This window comes from Mesoplodon bidens (genome assembly GCF_964165515.1).
Source record: "Mesoplodon bidens genome assembly, chromosome: 4".
Taxonomy (NCBI): Eukaryota; Metazoa; Chordata; class Mammalia; order Artiodactyla; family Ziphiidae; genus Mesoplodon; species Mesoplodon bidens.
This window is the reverse complement of record NC_138160.1, coordinates 143235103-143256430: the sequence shown is the minus strand read 5'-3', so window position 1 is coordinate 143256430 and position 21328 is coordinate 143235103. Positions and strand designations below refer to the sequence as shown.

At 49.4% G+C, this 21328-nt stretch overlaps 2 protein-coding genes across 2 annotated transcripts; both read right to left on the bottom strand.

Annotated features, from left to right (window-relative positions):
- Positions 1–160: 160 nt before the first annotated feature.
- On the bottom strand, positions 161–17549 carry IL27RA (interleukin 27 receptor subunit alpha). Its single transcript, XM_081234027.1, is given in 15 exon segments — positions 161–702; positions 705–863; positions 984–1077; positions 1263–1356; positions 1743–1868; positions 4593–4751; positions 4826–4927; positions 6822–7010; positions 7106–7289; positions 11069–11142; positions 11448–11607; positions 13101–13258; positions 13341–13498; positions 16767–16884; positions 17297–17549. Coding segments are annotated over 15 exon segments (1902 nt in total). The 5' UTR covers positions 17397–17549; the 3' UTR covers positions 161–675.
- A 739-nt stretch (positions 17550–18288) lies between these two features.
- On the bottom strand, positions 18289–19653 carry RLN3 (relaxin 3; the record flags this gene model as incomplete). Its single annotated transcript, XM_081232355.1, is given in 3 exon segments — positions 18289–18405; positions 18409–18518; positions 19455–19653. Coding segments are annotated over 3 exon segments (411 nt in total). The 5' UTR covers positions 19639–19653.
- Between the last annotated feature and the right edge of the window lie 1675 nt (positions 19654–21328).

Below are 21328 nucleotides of genomic sequence, written 5' to 3'. Positions count from 1 at the left end.
GACAGTGTGAGTGTGTGTGTTGTTGGCACAGAGCCACCTCACCGTCTCCTGGTGGGAAGTGGAGGGCTTCACTCTGCCAGAATCAAAGATTATGAATCAGTGAGAGTATAGATATGGCTGCTGTAACAAAAAGACCTCAAGCTACAGTAGCTATCAAAACAGAAAGAATTTATTTCTCTGGGCACTTCTGATCCATGCAATCACTCAGGAACTCTGGTTCCTTTCCATTTCTTGCTCCACCTTCACCTTGGGTATGGCCAAAGCTGAATCACAGGGCACATCAATGCTCCAGCTCATGGGAAAGGGAAGGGAATGCGGAAGAGCCCCCACGCAGACCCACTGTAGGCACACGTCACTTCTGCTTATGTTCCACTCGTAAGAACTCAGTCCATGGCTGCACCTAGCTGCAGGGGAGGCTGGGAGTGCACCCAACTACAGTTCTGTTATAGCAGCAGGACAGATTTGGGGAGGCAGCTGCCACTCTGGATTTTATATATTTTTCTTTGCTCCCTCATCCATCCGGATATTCCCTGTAGGGCCAGGCCCTTTTCTGTAGGGGTCCTTCAATCTCAGCTCTTCCTTGGCTGGGTGTCCTCAAGCAAGTGACTCAGCTCCTTTTGAGCCTCAGTGTCTTCATCTGTCAAATGAGCACCCCTCTCCCCTCCTGGGGTTGGTTCAGTCCATAACCTGGAACCTGGGGTGTGGCCCAGAAAGCCCAGCTCCTCGGGTGTGGGCAGGAAGTGTTTCTCATACCCAGAGTCCAGTGGGGCGGAGGCCTGGGGGGCCTCCATAATCGGTACCTGCTCTATCTCCTCCACTTCCAGGATGGGCGAGTCCCCAGGGGGCTGGGCCTGGGGCACCTCCTGGGAAGAGAAGAGGCTGAGATTCCTCCCCTCATACCCCCCAATTCTCACCTACTCCCCACTGTCCGAGCTTTCCCTAATCCCCCCAGAGGGCCCTGACAAGCCAAGCTTTCTGCTCACCTTCATGTGGGGCAGGCTGAAATTACTGTTGGCAGGATCAGGAACCTTCTCCCAGACCCAGTGGGGTAGTACCTTGTGCCGCAGGTGGACGCACCTGGCAAGCAGGTAAGAGTCAGGGCAGGGAATCCAGGCGGCTAGACACGCATGCCCAGATCGTAGGGTCCAGGAACGTCACAGAGCTCTGAAGCATCATCCCCTTCCCACATCTCTCCCCAAGCTCAGCTAACACCCAGCTGCCCTCCCAACCTGGGCAGAGACCCATGTGTCCGACAGCCTCACCTTCTGGAGGTAGCTAGGCTGACGCCACAGCCCGTCAGGAGCAAACCCCATATGAGAAGGACAACTGGCAGAACTTTCCATTTCAGGGTGTTATCTGGAGGGAGGGGGGAGGGGCAGAAGAACATCTGGACACCAGGCAGGTGGGGAGGGGTCAGGTAAGGCTCATGGGTGGAGCTGGGAATGGGTAAGGGAGGTGGATAAAGGGGCAGGGCCTATGAATGGGTAGGGGCTAAGGGTGGGGGAAATCTTGGGGTGGGAGTGGGGCTTGTGAAAAGGTCAAGGTCAGGGATGGGGTGAAAGGGTCAGAGACACACATTGCTTGATAATCCACAGCAGTATTTAGCAGCATCAAAATGCATCATCAACATCCCGAAGTCTAAATGTTGTCCACCCCCTGAAGTTCAGTAATGATTATATAACCCCCTCCAATGCCCCTCTCTCCCGGCCCCCTCCCATGGCAGTCCTGCCCCAGGCCCGTACCTGGTAGGTGAAAGCGGAGGCTTGGACCCGGTGGGCCCTGTCCTGCGATGGTGGACGCGGTCACCCACAGCTCACAGGTACCCCAGTGAAGGTCGGGCAGGGTGATGGTCTGGGTGCTGCCACTCACTGAAGGATACACCCAGAGCGGTTGGAGAGGCAGTCAAGTCCCATCTCAGGACCTTTGCACGTGCCATATCCACATGGCTCCCTCCTCATCTCCTTCAGCTCTTTGCTGCAAGGTCACCTTCCAGTGAGGCCTTCGCTGACCGCCCCCGCCCCGCGATTAAAATAGCACCTGCTTCACCACTCACCTTCCTTGCTTTATTCTCTATCCACCACTTATCACCATCTGACACACTGCTTAGACATTATTTACTTTGTCTATACCTTCATGTCCCCCATTAGAAAGTTAGCTCCACGAGGGCCATATTCCCAGCACCTGGATCAGTGCCTGCACATAAAAAGCACTCAAAAATGATATACAGGGGACTTACCTGGTGGCACAGTGGTTAAGAATCCGCCTGCCAACGCAGGGGACATGGGTTCGAGCCCTGGTCTGGGAAGATCCCACATGCCGTGGAGCAACTAAGCCCGTGAGCCACAACTACTGAGCCTGCATGCCTAGAGCCCATGCTCCGCAACAAGAGAAGCCACCACAATGAGAAGCCTGTGCACCGCAACAAAGAGTAGCTCCCGCTCGCCGCAACTAGAGAAAGCCCGCGCAGCAACAAAGACCCAACGAAACCAAAAAAAAAAAAAAAAAATTTGATATATAGTTGACCTTTGAACAATGCAGAGGTTAGGGGTGCTGACCCTCAACTCTTTTAAAAATCTAAGTACAGTATAATTTATAGTCCACCCTCCTTATCTGTGGTTCCTCTGTACGCCCAGTTCCACATCTGCAGATTCAACCAAACGCAGATAGTACTGTACTATTCACTATTGAAAAAAGTCATGTATAACTGGACCTGCGCAGTTCAAACCTGTTGTTCAAGGATCAACTGTATATTTGAATAAATAAAAGGATGCCTGAGTATCATATCCCTCACCTGCACAGAATCCAGTGAAGGGAAATTCACCCCAGACGAGGGGAATACATTTGCACCTCCCAGATATGTTTTTGTTTACTTTTTAACTGAATTGCCCTTTTTAGTTTTTAAGCCAAGAGAGGAAGCAGCTTTTTGGTTTGTTATAGGATTACAGGAGACATGAATACAGATCAAGATATACTGCCATAGAAAGATGTCCAAGTTAAATCATCAGGTGAGAAAAAGAAAGTTGCAAAACATCACGTTCATAAGCTTCAGGGGCCTATAACATAGTCCTCTTTTAATTATAGCTACATGTACACATAAATATATATGATTTTTAACCTAATGATATCTATATACTTGTGCAAGGTGCAATCATGGCAAAGTATGTTAAAAAAAAAAAAAGTAGGCTTTATCGGTTAGAGACAAATGCTGAAGTACCAAATTATTTAGGGGTGAAATGATGCCAAAGGCTCTAGAAAAAAAAAAGTGTGGGGATAAATTGAAACAAGATTGATAAAATGCAGAAAACCACTGAAACTGGATGGTGGGTACACAAGGATTTGTTATACTATTTTTCCGACTTTTGTTTGTGCTTGAAATTTTCTATAATAAAAAAGTTTAAAATTTTCAAAAAACACAACTCCTATCTCTATGTTAACGTACACATGGCAAAATATGGAAGCTGCATTGTCAGTATCAGTGAAATGATGAGAATGACGATATACTTGAGTATACTTCTTTAATGTGTCGGTTTTTAAAAAAAGAACAGATAACTTTGGTAATTAGAAAAAAAGGGTATTTTGAATTTTGATTTTTTTTTTGCTTTTTCTTTTTATTGTATCTATATGAGATGATGGATGTTAACTAAACTTATGGGAATCATTTCACAATATTCGTAAGCCGACCCGTTACACTGTATACCTTGAACTTACACCGTGATGCTGTCAATTACATCTCAATAAAACTGGAGTGGAAAGGGTCAAAAAGATATTTTAAAACGGTATTTGGGGGGCTTCCCTGGTGGCGCAGTGGTTGAGAGTCCGCCTGCCGATGCAGCGGACGTGGGTTCGTGCCCCAGTCCCGGAAGATCCCACGTGCCGTGGAGCGGCTGGGCCCGTGAGCCATGGCCGCTGAGCCTGCGCGTCCGGAGCCTGTGCTCCGCAACGGGAGAGGCCACAACAGTGAGAGGCCCGCGTACCGCAAAAAAAAAAAAAAAAGGAATTTGTGCTCAAGAGTAAAAATTTAGCCTACACCCAAACGTATGAAAAAGAAATAAAAGTCATCTTTAGGGACTTCCCTGGTAGTCCAGTGGCTAAGACCCAATGCAGGGGACCTGGGTTCAATCCCTGGTCAGGGAACTAGACCCCACATGCCACAATTAAGACCCGATGGAGCCAAATAAATAAATAAATAAAATTTAAAAATCATATGTAATCCTACAGTCCCTATTGACACTGTGGGGGAATTTCTTTTCATATTTGTGCCTCTGCTTCACTCGGTGCTGGGTTTTTTTACAAAAATGGAACCATCCCACAAAGTTTTACAATCCTTTTATCTTTTTCACTTAATAAAATATGACAGGCATCTTTCAATGTCAATAAATATAGATCAGAGTCTTCATTTTTAATGGCCAAATGACAGTCCATTACATTGATAGCCACCTGGGTTATTATCCACTAGGGAACCCATGATAGCGTGTGTTCTCCCAGGGGCTGAGAGGGAGCCAAAGGGGCCCATGTGGAGGTAAGGGAAGGGGTAGGCTGATGGGTGGGTCTTGTGGGGGCTGGGAGCAGGGGCAGGCGGCAGTGGAGCTCACCATTCATGCAGACAGAAGGCCTGGTCCCACTCTGTGCACACAGGGTGTAGTGGGTGAGATGGCCCCGAAGTTGGTGCCTTGGGACCTCTCCCCACGCTACAGCAGGGGTCCCTGGGGGGTTATCCTGGAGTCGCCAAAGCACTGGCCCTGCCAGGGGTACTGATGAGAGAAAGTCAACCGGTCAAGTTCTGCCAGGGTTCCAGGACCCTCCATCCTCCAGCCCCACCACTTACCTAGTTCCTCTCTGAACTTCCAGACTGAGGGGGCAGGGGCCAAGCCCCAAGGAGAGACTGCTGTCACCGTGATTTGGTAGGGGACCCCTCCTTCGAAATCCCCTGAGTGGGGGAGGAGCAAAGACCAGTTAGAGTTGGCTCCCCTCCCCGACTCATTTCTTATTTTGTAGGAATCTTCATTTGTGTCCCCAGAAGGACACCTTGATATAAGAATTTGAATGAATGTAATTTATCTGGGAGGCAACCCCAGAAAACACCAATAGGGCGGTGGGGAAGTGAAGCAGGGAAGGAAAGTCACCCAGTAAATATGTGTTAGAGAACAAGTTCCCAACATGGCCAACCAAGGCTCAGTCCTGCTGGCGAACTCTGTGTGGCAGCAGAGAGCACAATCCTGAGCACCATCCCACCTGAGGAGGGTGGGAGCTGGGGTATTTATCCATCAGCCATTAACAGTCATTGGTAGAGGGCTGCATCTGAGGGGCCTTGATTCCCCGGCACTTCCAGCTGTCCAGGCAGGCAAAATGTTTCAGATAAGAAAAAGCCCTCAGGCCAGGAATGCAGGTGCCAGAAGCTGGGAGATAGTCAAATGCTGGACTATGAGTGGGGCCCTGACACCACCCATCACAGTAAGTAAGGCTCCTGAAATCCCTTCTCAAAACCTAATGCTGCCATATGGGCTTCCCCAACTGGGAATTTTCCAGAATCGGGGCTCCTCTTCTTTTGTCCATATATACTTATGGGTCTTGGGACTCTGTCCTAAATCTCTCGCTCAACACCTTCTCATGCTCTCCCAAGTTCTTTACACCAAGGACAGACTCCCCAGTGTTAAATCTCCGCCTAGAACTTATTGCGAGACCTGAGGCTTGAGTATCTGATAGTCCCATGGACAATTCCACTTGGATGAGCACATGAGGTGCAACATATCCAAATGGGTCCCCAACATTCTGCTCTAAGACTCCCCAACAAGAATCTGCCTGCTTCTCTCCTTTCCTTGGTCCCCACCTGGTCCAGTCCCCACCATGTCCCACCTGGACATACACAGTCCCTTCTCCTGGGTCTCTTACCTCCAACCCTTGCCCTTCCAGGCTGTTCCTCCCACAGCAGCCAGGGGGCGCCTGTAAGCACCTGAGTGAGGACACATCCTTCATCTGCTCAGAACCTTCTGTGGCTCCCACCTGACTCAGAGCAAAAGCCAAAGTTCTCCCCAGGACCCACAAGGCTTTGCACACTCTGCCCCATCACCTCCCTGCCCTCACCTCCTCCCACTTTCCCCTTTGCTCATTCCACTCCAGCCACGCTGGCCTCCTCACTGCTGCTCTAACACATCAGGCACAATCCTGCCTCAGGGCCTTTGCACTGTTTGTTCCCTCTTGGTTTTCCCTTAGACATCCTCATGGCTCTCTGTCTCACCTCCTTCAGGTCTTAGTTCAAATGCCACTTTCCCAGAGAGGCCTTTTCTAACTTTTGTTTTCTGAAATAGCTATCCTCCCTCCTCTCCCTTACCCTGCTTTACTTTGCCCCAATTACATTACAGAGGTACTTGTTTTTTGTTTCATTGGGTGCCTGCCCTACAAGATGAGGATGGAGATGTTGGTGAGGATGAGGGTGGGGATGCTGCTGAGAGGAGAGTAGGGTGATGGTTCAGGGTTTAGCTTCAGGAGCCTATGTGGTTCAAATCCTGGTTCTACCACATACTTGCTGTATGGCCTCAGGTGAGTTGCTTAACCTCTCTGGGCCTTTTTCTTTATCTGTATGCTAATAGCAGAAACCTACTTTATAAGGGAGTTTGAATGATTTAATGCTTATGGTAAATGCCAATACACATCAGCTGCCATCACTGTGTACCAGTGTCTAGAACATGGCCTGACACACAGTAGGTAGTCAATGAATATTTCTTGCATGAATTAATGATACTTTAACACTCTCTTCTGCAAATCCAGCCATCAGTCTGCTCTCCAACAGCTGAAATGGGAACCCAGGTGTCCTGGGGCCTCACCTGGCAACACAGCACTGAGGTTTCCAGGAGGAAGCCAGACCCAGTTGAGATCCTCCAGGGGGTCACCATCTCGAGCCCAGTCCACCACATGCTCCTGCAGCCCCCCAGACCCCTGTTGCCAAGTCACCAGCAGATCCGAGCTTGCAGGGATGATGCTGACCACCACACCATGAGGGGCAAAGCCTGGACCTAGAGGATGAGGAGGAGAAATCTCAGCTGTCCACTCGGGAAGTCCCCTCTTGCACCTCCAGGGCATTGCTCAGAGGAAGCTCACAGCCTCTTACCCAAGCAGGCCAAAGAGAGGTTGGTAGGAGGCTCCCAGCTTGTGGCGTTGATGGCGGACACCCCAGCCCACTCCGCCTGAGTGGGGATGGAGAAGCTGCAGCATGAGGTCTCCTCCTGGATCACCTCCTGATCTTTAACCTGGAACCAGACTCTGTAGCTCACCTGCACACAGTGCCCCGAGGTCTGAGGGATGAGGGGAAGAAGTGGTTAATATCTCCCATTTATCAGGCACATACTGTGCTTCTCAGTGAGGTCTCCTGACAAACCAGTCTGTGAAACATTTTTGTTTCACTCTAAGATGAAGATACCGAGTCTCAAGAGTGGCTCAGTGGCAGAGGCGGAATTAGAATACAGCTCCTGAGCCAGAACTAGGGTGAGGTGAGGGAGGCACTCACCTTGGCAGCAAAACAAGAGAAGATACCAAAAATCCAATCAAGATAAATTATATTTTAATGCAATATTTAAAAAAATTTTGGGGGGGGCTTCCCTGGTGGCGCAGTGGTTGAGAGTCCGCCTGCCGATGCAGGGGACACGGGTTCGTGCCCCCGTCTGGGAAGATCCCACATGCCGCGGAGTGGCTGGGCCCGTGAGCCATGGCCACTGAGCCTGTGCGTCTGGAGCCTGTGCTCTGCAACGGGGAGAGGCCACAACAGTGAGAGGCCCGCGTACCAAAAAAAAAAAAAAAAAATTTATTTTTTAGTATAGTTGTAGTTGAAGTATAGTTGAATTACAATGTTGTGTTAATTACTGCTGTACAGCAAAATGACTCAGTTATACATATGTATACATTCTTTTTCATATTCTTTTCCATTATGGTTTATCCAGGGTATTGAATATAGTTCCCTGTGCTATACAGTAGGACCCTGTTGTACGCAATATTTTAATCAATCAAAATTAATGCAGGGATTTCCCTGGCGGTCCAATGGCTAAGTCTCTGTGCTTCCAATGCAGGGGGCGTAGGTTCGATCCCTGGTCGGGGAACTAAGATCCCACATGCGGCTCGGCACAGTCAAAAAAAATTTTTTTTTGATTAAAAAAAATTAATGCAAAAAGAAAAACCATGACAAACAAATTATCAAGATTTTAGGGGGCTTCCCTGGTGGCACAGTGGTTAAGAATCGCCTGCCAATGCAGGGAACGTGGGTTCGAGCCCTGGTCCGGGAAGATCCCACACGCCACAGAGCAACTAAGCCTGTGCGCCACAACTACTGAGCCTGCACTCTAGAGCCTGCGAGCCACAACTACTGAAGCCCGTGTGCCACAACTACTGAAGCCCGCGTGACTAGAGCCCATGCTCCGAAACAAGAGGAGCCACCGCAATGAGAAGCCCGCACACCGCAACGAAGAGTAGCCCCTGCTCGCCGCAAGTAGAGAAAGCCTGCGTGCAGCAACGAAAACCCAATGCAGCCAAAAATAAAAATTAAATAAATTAATTAATTAAAAAAAAAAAAAGATTTTAACTAAAGACAGGCAGGATCTGACCATGCACTTATATGACCCTGTCTTCCCTCACCTTACCTTAGTCTGTCGTGTGCAGTTCTTAGGGACTGCAAAACTCCCACTGTTGTATAGAGGAGTAATTATGCATAGCAAAGAGGATAGTACCCTCCAGAGTACTTTGGGGAAACTTGCGAGAATATCTGATTGCCTCAATGACTGGTATTTGATGGGCAAGAGCCAGAGACACTACCCTCTCCTAGAAACAAAAAAATTGTCCCACGTCCCTTGTGACTTTTGAAGGTCATCTCAACTGGAAACTTCTGTAGATGAAAAACCCTAATAATTTTAACTGATCCTAGAACCAAACACATTTTGATGTATAAATACAGAACCTTTTGGGACCTGTTTTTTTTCTTTTCGGTATGCGGGCCTCTCACTGTTGTGGCCTCTCCCATTGCGGAGCACAGGCTCTGGACGCACAGGCTCAGCGGCCATGGCTCATGGGCCCAGCCGCTCCGCGGCATGTGGGATCTTCCCAGACCAGGGCACGAACCCGTGTCCCCTGCATCGGCAGGCGGACTCTCAACCACTGCGCCACCAGGGAAGCCCCATGGGACCTGGTTTTAACAGTCACTGAATTTTGAAATATCCTGAACATATGGGGACTTTCTAAGCACTTTTTATTATCTATTTCCAGCACAATCTGTGTTCTGATCAGAGAATTTTTCAATGTACCCAGCATCACCTCATCCCTTTGAAGTCCTTGGAAACCAGCTCAATAGCCTAGCATGTGGATGATTTTGGTAAATGTCCTGTTTGCATATGGAAAGAATGCATGTTCTGATGTTTCCTATGTGAGTCCATTAGGTTGTTTGTTATGCATATGTTCATATTCTCTGGATCTTGACTTGTTTTTCCATCTGCTTGTTATGAAATTACTTAGAGGGGCATGTTAAAATCTCCCACGACGGTTGTGGATTCATAGAGTTCTCCTTGTAGTTCTGTCAATTTTTACTTTATGTATTTTAAAGCCATGTTATGAGGTACATACAGATTTAGTATTCCTATCATACTGGCGAACTGAATATTTTGCCATTATGTAGTAGCCTTATTTCCCTCTTATTTTCTACTGAATATTATAATACACTGTACACTGTATGCTATAATACAATACACTGTATTATACACATTTTAAAATATATGTACATATGGGTTATATTAGCTATGTATTTCATTTCAGTATAGTAAAGGGGCATTACAAAGTATGTGTTATAAAATAGAGGCACGAGGGACTTCCCTGGCAGTCCAGTGGTTAAGACTCTGCACTTCCAATGCAGGGGGCACAGGTTTGATCCCTGGTTGGGGAACTAAGATCCCACAAGCCGTGCAGCATGGCCAAAAAAGAAAAAAATGAATTAAAAAATAAATAAAACAGAGGCACTGAAACTGTGAATTAAGGTTTGAAAGCCAAAGAACCTCAGCTCTGCCACTTAGCTGTTGTTTGGTTTGGGGTAGCCTCTCTATGTCTCATTTTCTCATCTGTAAAGTTAGTTAATGTAAATAAGTGTTGTAGGTGAGGACCTGGCACATAGTAAGAGCTCTGTAAGTATTATGCATGGTTAAAGTTAGTGATATTAGATTGTGTGGCCCAAGAAAGTATAAGCCCTGTTGTTTCGTTTCTTGCCATATTTACTGTGAGCCAGGGCCTTGCAATGTCTGGAACACGGTAGGTGCTCAGCAGATTTGCATCAGTGAGGACTGTTTCACTCTTGTCTGTCATCTCACAATGCCCTTTAATACTAGCATCAAAGTCCTTAGCATATTCTGCTATATTTTGTGGAGCTGAGCCTAGTCTTGCTTCTAAATCTTTGCACCTGGTGTCCCCCCTGACTGGAACACTTGTACCCATCTTCATGTCTCAGCTCAGATCTCCTAGATTCAGCCAACATTGGTGGAGTCTTTCTCTGCACCCAGCACTGTGCCAGGACCTCTCTGAGCATCCCCTCCTTGAAGCCCTAAAGCAACCTCAAGAGGGCAGCATAGTAACCTTTGTCTTGTTTACATCATTTTTTTTGGGGGGGGGGTTTGGTTTGGTTTGGTTTGTTTTGTTTTCTTGGTTTGGTTTTTTTTTTTTCCCCACTCCTCAGCTTGCAGGATCTTCGTTCCCAACCAGGCACTGAACCCAGGCCCTCGGCAGTGAAAGCCCAGAGTCCTAACCACAGGACCACCAGGGAATTCCCTACATCATTGTTTTTTGGTTTTTTAATATTTATTTATTTGGCTGTGTTGGGTCTTAGTTGCGGCATGCAGGATCTTCGTTGTGGCATGAGGAATCTTTTAGTTGCAGCATGTGGGATCTTTAGCTGCAGCATGTGGGATCTAGTTCCCTGACCAGGGATCAAACTCAGGCCCCCTGCATTGGGAGTGCAGAGCCTTAGCCACTGGACCACCAGGGAAGTCCTCTACATCACTGTTATTTGGGGTTTCCTGACATGTGCAGAGACATGGTCCTCACAACTCACCTTCCACAGAAGCAGGGGTTCCTGTCCGCCTGGTGCCCCACAGATGTTCCCTGATATCCACACATCTTTTGGAGCTGGCAAGGATGAAAAAAGGAGAGACCATGTGGCTAAGTTCTAGCCAATGAGATACGAGATGAAAGATACGTGCAACTTTGGGGTTGTGCTCTTAAAAGTGCAAGGGCAGGCTCCCCGACTCCTGGGGTCCCACTGCGCTGGAGTTGTCTTCAATTTTTTTTTGCTGTGTGAGCTTGGGAAAGGTGCTTACCCTCTCTGAGGTTCAGCCCTCCCAACTATAAAATATGACAGATGAGAATGGCATGATTGGCCAGACTTCCAGGAGAGGGGCTGAGGGTGTAGGGGTAAGCCCAGAGATCCTCACAAGAGGGTGGTGTCTGGAAGGACAGAATGGGGCTCCACTCGCTCCACAGATCCTCTTCTTCCTCCACTTGACAGCGGCCAGATACCTCATAGCCAGTGGCTAGCTCCAGGTCCTGGATATCAACAGGGGTCAGGGGTATGGACTTCACTTCAGGTTCCAGCTGGGGGAGAGACAGGGGAGAGTGATGAGGCTGAAGATTGAATTGAAAGTACCTGGCCTTATATGTCAATAGGATGACCAATACTGTCCTGCTTTGCCTGGGATCAAGTGGGTTCCTAGGACACAGGGCTTTTGGTTTTAAAATTGGGACAATCCCTGGAAAAAAGAGACAAGTTGATTATCTTCTGTGCCAGGTATAGCAGTAAGTGGCAAATTCTATTATTAATATTATTCTCATTTTACAGATGAGGAAAACTGAGGCCAAGAGAGGGGAAGTGACATACCCAAGGTCACATAGCTCGTGAGTTCTGGAGCTGAGATTCATACCCAGGCAGTTAGATTGCAAAGTCTGCATCTTAGCATTGCTCTGAATTGCATGAATATTCACAGTGACAACTCTGCTCTATATTGTAGTGTTTTGCATGAAAAGCTATGACTGAGACAGTGGGTTATCCCCAATATCCATTCTCCCCTTCTTCCTTTGGAAATAGAACCCTTGAGTATCTGTCAGGAACATGTGTATCAAGAATAAAGACTACATTTCCCAGTCTCCCTTGCAATCAGGTGAGACCATGTGACTAAGTTCTGGACAATGAGATATGAGATGAAAGATACTTGCAACTTTGGTGCTGTGCTCTTAAAGTGCATGGGCAGGCTCCCCAACTCCTGGGTCCCATTGCACTGGAGTTGTCTTCCATTTTTTTGCTGTGTGAACTTGGGAAAGTTGTTTAACCTCTCTGAGGTTCAGCTTCCCCAACTATAAAATAGAGATCTTAAAAGCATCTACTATATAGGGATGTTGGGGGTGCTCATCAAGATAATCCATGCAGATTGCTTAGCTTGGGCCCTGATGCGTGGCAGGTGCTCAGAAATGTGAGCTGCTTTTATTACTTTTGAGTGTTTACTGAAAACCAGGCTCTGTTCCTCATCTGTAAAATGGGTAGGCATAAAATACATCTACTCAAAGAGTTCTTGTAAGGATTCAACAGATAGCTTAGAACAGTGTATGGCACACAGTAGATGCTAAGGTCTGCTGTTAACCTCTTATTTTAAGGTTAATGTAATAAGCTATTTGAGGATTTTTATTCATTCACGAAAATGTTAGAGGAAGTTTACTGAGTTTCTCAAAAATTCCAAGTGGAAGGAATTCCCTGGAGGTCCAGTGGTTAGGACTCCTTGCTTTCACTACCGAGGGCCCGGGTTCAATTTCTGGTCGAGGAACTAAGATCCCATAAACACACCCTCGCGGCATGGCCAAAAAAAAAAAAAAAAAAAATTCCAAGTGGAATTTGGATTGGGACTGCATGGAATTTATAGATTATCTTGGGGTAACATTTTTAGCTGAACAAGATGCATGTACAGGCCTTCTGTGAGGAATGTGGACAGACTCCAGGGCCAGCTGAGGAATGAGCTCTGAGCTAGGTGTCTGATTTGGGAATGATGTCCCGGGCCCCGCCCAGAGTAGGGTGGGAGAAAAGGGTCCCTGACACTCACCAGCATCCAGGCCACCTCCTGGCATCTTCGGTAGTAGAACTGGCAGACCAAGACCTTATGGGGTGGCCACATAGGAGGGGCCCATTGGACAGTGGCCTCTAGGGGGTCATCCTCTGAGAAGTCCACATCAGGGTACAGTTGGGGGGCATCCGGCTTCACTGAGGAAGGGGAGATGCATTGAGCCAGGGCCTCCAAGACCACCCACCCCACACATAGCAAACCCCCACTCCCGCCTGTTACTTCGGGTTTCGAGGTTCACGAAGACTGGGGGCCAGAGAGGTTGGCCTGCCTTGGCCACCCAGACAAGGAGTTCGTCAGACATGGTGAGCTGTTCCCGTGGAATGGTCACCCAGCTCTGCCCAGTGGGCACTGCCACAGTCCAGGTTTTGTTGGAATGGCTGTGAGGAGAGATGCGAGAATCAGGGCAGCATACAGTGGGCTGGGCCCAGAGCTGTAATAACATATTTTCTGCCTGGGTTCAAATCCCAGTTCTGCTTCAGAGCTGTGTGACCCTGAGCAAGCAACTTAACTTCTCTGTGCCTCAGTTTCCTCATCTACAAAACGAGGGTGATAAAACTGCCTCCTGAGGGACTTCCCTGGTGGTCCAGTGGTTCAGACTCGGTGCTCCCAATGACCACGGTTCGATCCCTGGTTAGGGAACTAGATCCCGCATGCCCCAACGAAGATCAGTGTGCCACAACTAAGACCCGGCACAGCCAAATAAATAAATAAATAAATAAATGTCTTTTTTTTAAAGTGCCTGTTGAAGGGGCTGAATAGGGGAGGGGAACAATGAGATGAGAAATGGACTGCATTTAGAACAGCAAATGTCAGGGGCACAATACATGTTATATGAGCATTGGTTATTTTGTTTACTGAGCACCTATTACATATACGCACATTTACTTCTATGCAACTGCTCAGTCAGCAAATATATATTTCTGTTGTAGAAGCTGGGAACAGGACTATGACCAAAGCAGGCAAGCATCCACTATCCGGAGCTGGTGTTCCAGTGGGGGAGGCAAATGAGAAACTCATAAACATATAACTGATGGTGGTATAAGTGATATAAAGAACAATAAAGCAGGGTGAGGAGGATTCAGTGTGATGATAGGATGAAGAATGACAGCGCTATTTTAGGAAAGGTGGTCAGGAAAGCTCTCTGATGAGACATTTGAATAAAGGCCTGAAGGATGTGGTGTGGAACCACGCAATACCTGGGGAAGAGCATTTTAGGAAGAGGGAGCAGCTGGTGCAAAGGTCCTGAGGCCAAACTGTGCCTGGTGTTTTATGAAGAACAGTGGGGAGGAGGCTTGTCCTCTGGAGTAGAGTGAGTGAGAAAGTGGGAGGAGGTGAGGGCAGGGAGGTGACAAGCAAATTATACAAGGCCCGATGGGCTGCAGGAAGGATTTCGGCTTTTACCCTGAGTGAGGTGGGAGCCCTGGAGGGCTGTGAGCTGGGGAGGGACATGCCCTGATTCAGAAGTTCACAGGTGCGGGGCTTCCCTGGTGGTCCAGTGGTTAAGAATCCGCCTGCCGATGCAGGGGACAGGGGTTCGAGCCCTGGTCCGGTAAGATCCCACATGCCCCACAGAGCAAGTAAGCCCGCGAGCCACAAATACTGAGCCTGCGTGCCACAACTACTGAATACTGCGCGCCTAGAGCCTGTGCTCCGCAACAAGAGAAGCCACCGCGATGAGAAGCCCACGCACCGCAAAGAAGAGTAGCCCCCAATCACCACAACTAGAGAAAGTCCGCGCACAGCAATGAAGACCCAACGCAGCCAAAAATAAAATAAATTAAAAAAAAAAAAAAAAAAAAAAAGACTCCGTGCTCTCAATTCAGGGGGCCCGGGTTCGATCCCTGGTCAGGGAACTAGATCCCGCATGCCGCAATGAAGATCCCACATGCTGCCAGTAAAACCCAGAACAGCCAAATAAATAAATATTAAAAAAATAAATAAAACAGAAGTTCACAGGTGTCCTCTGGATGCTGTGGTGGAGAACAGACTGTGGGGCTAAGGGTGGAAACCGAGTCCAGGGAGGTGACTGCGTGGTCCAGGCCAGCGATGATAGGGACTGGATTATGGTGGGTGCTGAGGAAGTGAGGAGTGCCAGATTCTGGATAATGTAGAAGGTAGAGCTGGTAAGGCCTGCTGATGGATCAGATGTGGGTGACAGAGAGAGAGAGAGAGGAGTTGAGGACATCCCAAAGGGTTGGATTTAAAAGGTTCAAATCAAGGTCTTCAGAAAAAACCAACAAAAACACACGTGTTATGTTATGCTGCTGGTAGGAACATAAAACGGCATAGCTGTTGTGGAAAACAGTTAGGTGGCTCCTCAAAAAGTTAAACACAGAACTGCCATGTGATCCAGCAATTTTACTCCTAGGCATATACCCCGAAGAACTGAAAACAAGGACTCAAAAACTTGTACACATTATGTTCAAAGCAGTGCTAGTCACGATCGCCCAATTGCAATTGCCCAATGGTGGAAACAACCCAAATGTCCATCAACAGATGAGTGGATGAACATAGTATATCCATACAGTGGAATATTGTTCAGCCACAAAAAGGAACGAAGTTCTGATTCGCTACGATATAAATGAACCTGAAAAACATGCTAAGTGAAAGAAGCCAGATACAAAAGACCACATGCCATATGATCCCATTTATGTGAAATGTCCAGAAAAGGCAAATTCAGAGACAGAAAGTAGATTAGTAGTTGCCAGGGAATAGGGAGTGACTGCTGTTGGGGATGGAACTTCGTTTTGGGGTGATGGACATGTTTTGGAACTAGATAGAGGCACTGGTTGCACAACATTGTGAATGTACTAAATGCCACTGAACTGTTCACTTGCAAATGGTTTATTTCATGTTATGTGAATTTCACCTCGTTAAAAAAAAGGGGGAAGACCTTCTCTTACTCCTTCATTCTCTACCAATTAAAACCCTAGGCACCCCCCTTCTGGACATGGATGGTGGTGATGGTTGCACAACAATGTGACTGTACTTAATTCCACTGAACTGTACACTTAAAAAAGGCTGAGAAAAAAAGGTGGTAAATTTTATGTGTATTTTACCATCGTTAAAAAAAAAAGAGACCAGCCTCCCATCCCAGTTCCCATCTTCAAATGTTCCTCTCCTTCTCCTCTCACTTAGCCAAATTTGAAATGAATTTGTGTTTCCAGGTGTGATTCATTGTGAAGCAACATCAGTCACCCCCTCAGAACGTGGGCTCCACAAGGCTTTCTGTGTCTCTTTCACTGCTCCATCCCCGGAACCAGACCAAATGATCTTTTCATATGCTCAGAGAGGTTAAGCTATTTGCCTAAGGTCACACAGCAATAAAAACAGCTTCTAATCATTAAGCATTTTCTTTCTCAAGTGCCTAACTCATTGAATTCTCAGAACCAGCCTTGAGAGGCAGGTTCCATTATTATCACTACTTGATAGAGGAAGAAACAGAGGCTCAGAGAGGGAAAGTGACTGGTCTAGGGTAACACAGCAAGGAAATGAGGGAACTTGGAATTGAAGGGCTTGAGAGTGGGGCAGGACTGGGGGGTGCGGGTGGGCAGGACTAATGGGTCCTCTCAGCCTGAGAAGTCTAAACCTGAGTGGTCACTCTTCCAAAGCCTCTGTTTCCCCAAATCACTCCATTGTACTCACTACTTCTGGCTCTGGAGGTACAGCGTGGAAGGGGCTCCCAAGTCCCCAAGAGGCTCCCATGAGCAGTTCAAGTCGCCCAAGGGTCCAAATCCATAGCACTGCAATGGCCCAGGGCTGACTGGAGAGAGAGGAGGGAGGGTCCGAGGGAAGGGGGTCAATTCCCCCAGCCGCCCTCACACCCCAGAACTTGAACTCCCCCCACCCCTTATGGAAGTGAGCAGCAGGAAGGGGGCACTGGGCACCGCTCCCCAGGCTTCGGGCGTAACTCCTCCCCTCCCTCTACCAGCCACATCCTGTTACCATCCGAAGAGCCCTTTCCCCTACCACCCCCCAACCCCGGACCCTGGCTCCCACCTCGCTGCCGCCCATTCCCCAACTCCTCTCATCGCCCGGCCCCTGCCCCGGGGGGTAGCAGAGTGGCGTCCGGATCTTTGTCATTCATTCCACAAACTTGCGGTTCACCCTGGAGGAGGTGCGCTTTCGCGGAGCGCGGCGGCAGAGCGCCGACACGAGTTCGCTCCGTAACTCACCCTGGGGCCGAGTCCTGCAGAACAGCAGCATCAACAGAGGCAGCAGAACCAGCTTCGGCCGCGGCCGCGGCGGGAAGGGGGCGGCCCGGGTTCCCCGCATGGCGTCCCCGCGCCCCCAGTCCGGCCCGGCCCGGCCCTGCCCGGCCCAGCGCTGCAGCGCCGCCCGCTTAGCTCTCGGGGTCCAGCGCCCGAGCAGCAACGGGAAGAGGAGCCACCCCTCCTAGCCGCCTCCGCACCTTGCGCTTCGGCTCCCCGCCCCTTCGCTGCCTCGGAAAGTCCCTCGCCCGGGCTGAGGAGGCGTAGTGGGGGATGGGCGGCGCTGAGGAGTGGCCGAGCTCCGCAGACACCTGCCCCTCCCCCCCGCCCCCCAAACAGGCTGCCGAGTCCTTTGGAACTGTTTATCTTTGGGGTTGGAGAAGGTTCTGATCCGTTCCCCCCACTGAGCTTCCCACCCCAGCATATGAAGGGAACCCAGGGGTCCCTCCACCAACCCTGGGGTCCACAGCTTTAGAACCCCCAGGAGGCGAGGTCGGAGCGAGAGGGGCTGGCAGACAGGGGGAAGGGAGCGGGCAAGGCTGGAATCGGGCGGCGGTATAATTGGGGCTGGCAAGGGGACAGTGGCCACAGTTGGGACAGGAGAGAGTCACAGTTTGGGTAAGGGTCTCGGTGTGGCCAGTTTGGGTAGAGTAGGGGCATCCATTGCAGCAGGAGACAGTATAGGGCAGGAAAGGCATGATATGGGCTGCGGAGAGGTCAGGGTCCCCATTTGGCCAGGTAGGGGCACAGCTTGCTCAGGGTCAGGTTAGGCAGGCTGCTCAAAGGTCAGGGTTGGGTGGGGGGACTCTGTCCAAGTCCACAGTGCCTGACCTCTGAGACTTGCTGATGAATGAATGCATGAGGGGCCAGAAACAGGTGCCCAGCTGGATACTGGTTAGGTGGATGGCAGGGCTGGGGCGTTCACCCTGGTGCTCCCTGGCTGCCCAGTTCCCCTTCTAGCAGAGGCTGCTGATTTCACTCTTGCTGCACCCGCACTTGCAGCAGTTGCTGGAGAGGCCAGCCAGGTCATCGCGGCTGCCCCGCAGAGCCCCTGGGGTGCCCTGCCAGCCCGGTCAGCCTCCATAGAAGGCCTGGAGGGACTTGGTCAGGGCCAGCCACTCGCTGGAGGCCACTGCCTCATCCAGCTCGCTGTCTGCATTGGAGTCTGCGTCTGGGAAGGCATCCCCTGCAAAAGATGAAAAGAGTTAGTGCTTGGGACTCTGTCATACCCAGAGTCCGGGCTCCTGGCTGGTCCAGCTACTTCTCTGTTCTTGTGACTCAGCCTCCTGAGTAAAGATTTTGATTCCACTCAGGCCTGGGTTCCCACTTTGATGGGCAGCTTACTCAACCTCATTGAGCTTGACTTTCCTCTTCTGTCGTATCTTTTCCCCCACTATTTATTTACTGAGGACCTGATGGTTAAGAACATGTGTTTGGGAGCTGAACTGACTGAGCACCAGTCCCATTATCATCTCTCAGCTTCCGTTTCCTTGTTGGCAAAACGGAGATAGTAATAACTCCTACCTTCTAGGGTTTTTATACAGAGTAGATGACTTAATTAATACCCATTTAAAAAAAAAAAACTTAGAATAGTGTCTGGCACATGGTAGGCACTCAACTTTGTCCTAATCTGTTTTCACTCAATTTTGCCACTTAACAAACCTGCAAGATACAGGGGCTGTGCCTCCCTTTTGCAGATAAAGAGGATCAGGGGAGGAAAGCAACTTGGTAGGAGGGTCACCTACTAGGTGGCAAATCTAGCCTTGTACTCACCACACCCCTCACACTCCCTTCCCTGAAGGCTTGGAAAGCACTTTAGTTTTGGCTTCTGAAAGGCACTTCCCAGTGTTGTGCAAAGAGCAGCCTTGCCTAATGCAGGGCACAGGGCTCCCAAGTAGCAGCAGACTTTTAGCTGGTGTGGATGGCTTACTGCCCTTCCCCCGTCCGGCTCCCCCAGCCTTGACACAGCTTTGAGGGCCTGGCCCATCTCCCCAGCTGCAATGTGGTGGAGGAGGGACTCTCCTGCCCCAGCCCCTCATCTCACCTCCGTCCCTGGCTCCTTGGACCCATCTTGTGTCCTGTCAATGCCCCTAACACACACACAGCACCTCCCCAGCCTCACCCATAGCTTCATAGGCCAGGATGTCTGACCGTCTCCACCGGGAGCCCCCACAGGTGAAGATGACTGCTCGGATGAATTCATGGCTGCAAAGCTTCACTCCGTAGGGTGCTGCCTGGGCCTCGGTCCACAGCTCCCCAGCCAGCACCCCCATGGCCAGCAGCAGCAGCAGAGGACGTTTGGCCATGCTGGACAGGGCTGCCTGAGATGTGAGAGGTGGCACAGCAAGGCAGCTTCCTGTGGTTGGTGCCTCCACCGCCTCCTGGCCCCCCATTTATACATCTTAGCTCCCCCCGCCTGTCATGGAGGAGCAAAGTGACCTCCTTTATCTCCACTAGCAGAGAGGAGGCAGGCACGCGGCCCCCTCCACCCCTCCAGCACTGACCTTTCCCGTTTCCCAGACCAAGCGATAACCTTTCGCCAGGGATGGGGTGACGTGGTCCAGCTCACTGTCATCTTCAACAGAAAGAAGTGAGAAGGCCTCCACTTAGCAGAGACCAGGAACCCAGACCCCCACCAGACCGGGAGAGAGGGCACAGCCAGCCCCCCATCACCACCATACTGCTAGGGTCCCAGGCCTTCTCCGTAATAACAACAATGAGTGCTTACACAGTATGCGCTGTGGGGCCAGGCACTGCTCTAAATATGTTTATTTGTTTAATTGATTTAATCCTCCCAACAACCTATGATAATAGTTCTTAAAATTTGAGCAAGCCTCAGAATCTCCTGGAGGGCTTGTTAAAACACAGATCACTGGGCCGTACATGCGGAGTGTCTGAAAATCTGCATTGGCAACAAATTTCCAGGCCATGCTGATGCTGCTGGTCCAGAAACCACACTTTCTCTTTTTTTTTTTTTTTTTTTTGCGGTACGCGGGCCTCTCACTGTTGTGGCCTCTCCCATTGCGGAGCACAGGCTCCAGGCGCGAAGGCTCAGCGGCCATGGCTCACGGGCCCAGCCACTCTGCGGCATGTGGGATATTCCCCGACCGGGGCACGAACCCATGTCCCCTGCATCGACAGGCGGACTCTCAACCACTGCGCCACCAGCGCCACCAGGGAAGCCCTCTTTTTTTTTTTTTTTTTAACTTTTTATTTTATATTGGAGTATAGCCAGTTAACAATGTTGTGATAGTTTCAGGTGCACAGCAAAGGGCCTCAGCTATACATATACATGTATCCATTCTCCCCCAAACTCCCCTCCCATCCAGGCTGCCACATAACATTGAGCAGAGTTCCCTGTGCTCTACAGTTGGTCCTTGTTCAGAAACCACACTCTTAAGAGCCACTGGACTATGAGACTAAGACTAAGACTGTCTCCATGTTACAGGTGAGGAAACAGGAGAGTGACCTAAGGTGCCAAGATCAGCTAGTAAGTGGAGGTGGGTGTTGGGGTTCAAACAGAGCCTCTGGTTCCAGAGCTCATGCTCTCCAAGGGAAAAAATATTTTTTTAAACTTTTATTGGAGTACAGTTGATTTACAGTGTTGTGTTAGTTTCAGCTGCACAGCAAAGTGAATCAGTTATACATACACATGTATCCACTGTTTTTTTAGATTGTTTTCCCATATAGGCCATTACAGAGTATTGAACAGAGTTCCCTGTTCTATACAGTAGGTTCTTATTAGTTATCTATTTTATTTATAGTAGTGTGTGTATGTCAGTCCCAATCTCCAAATTTATCCCTCCCTCCAGGGAAAATTTTTAAGGATTAAAAAAAAATGTTGGGACTTCCCTGGTGGTGCAGTGGTTAGGAATCTGCCTGCCAATGCAGGGGACACGGGTTCGAGCCCTAGTTCGGGAAGATTCCACATGCCACGGAGCACTAAGCTCATGCACCACAACTACTGAGCCCGCACGCCTAGAGCCCACGCTCCCC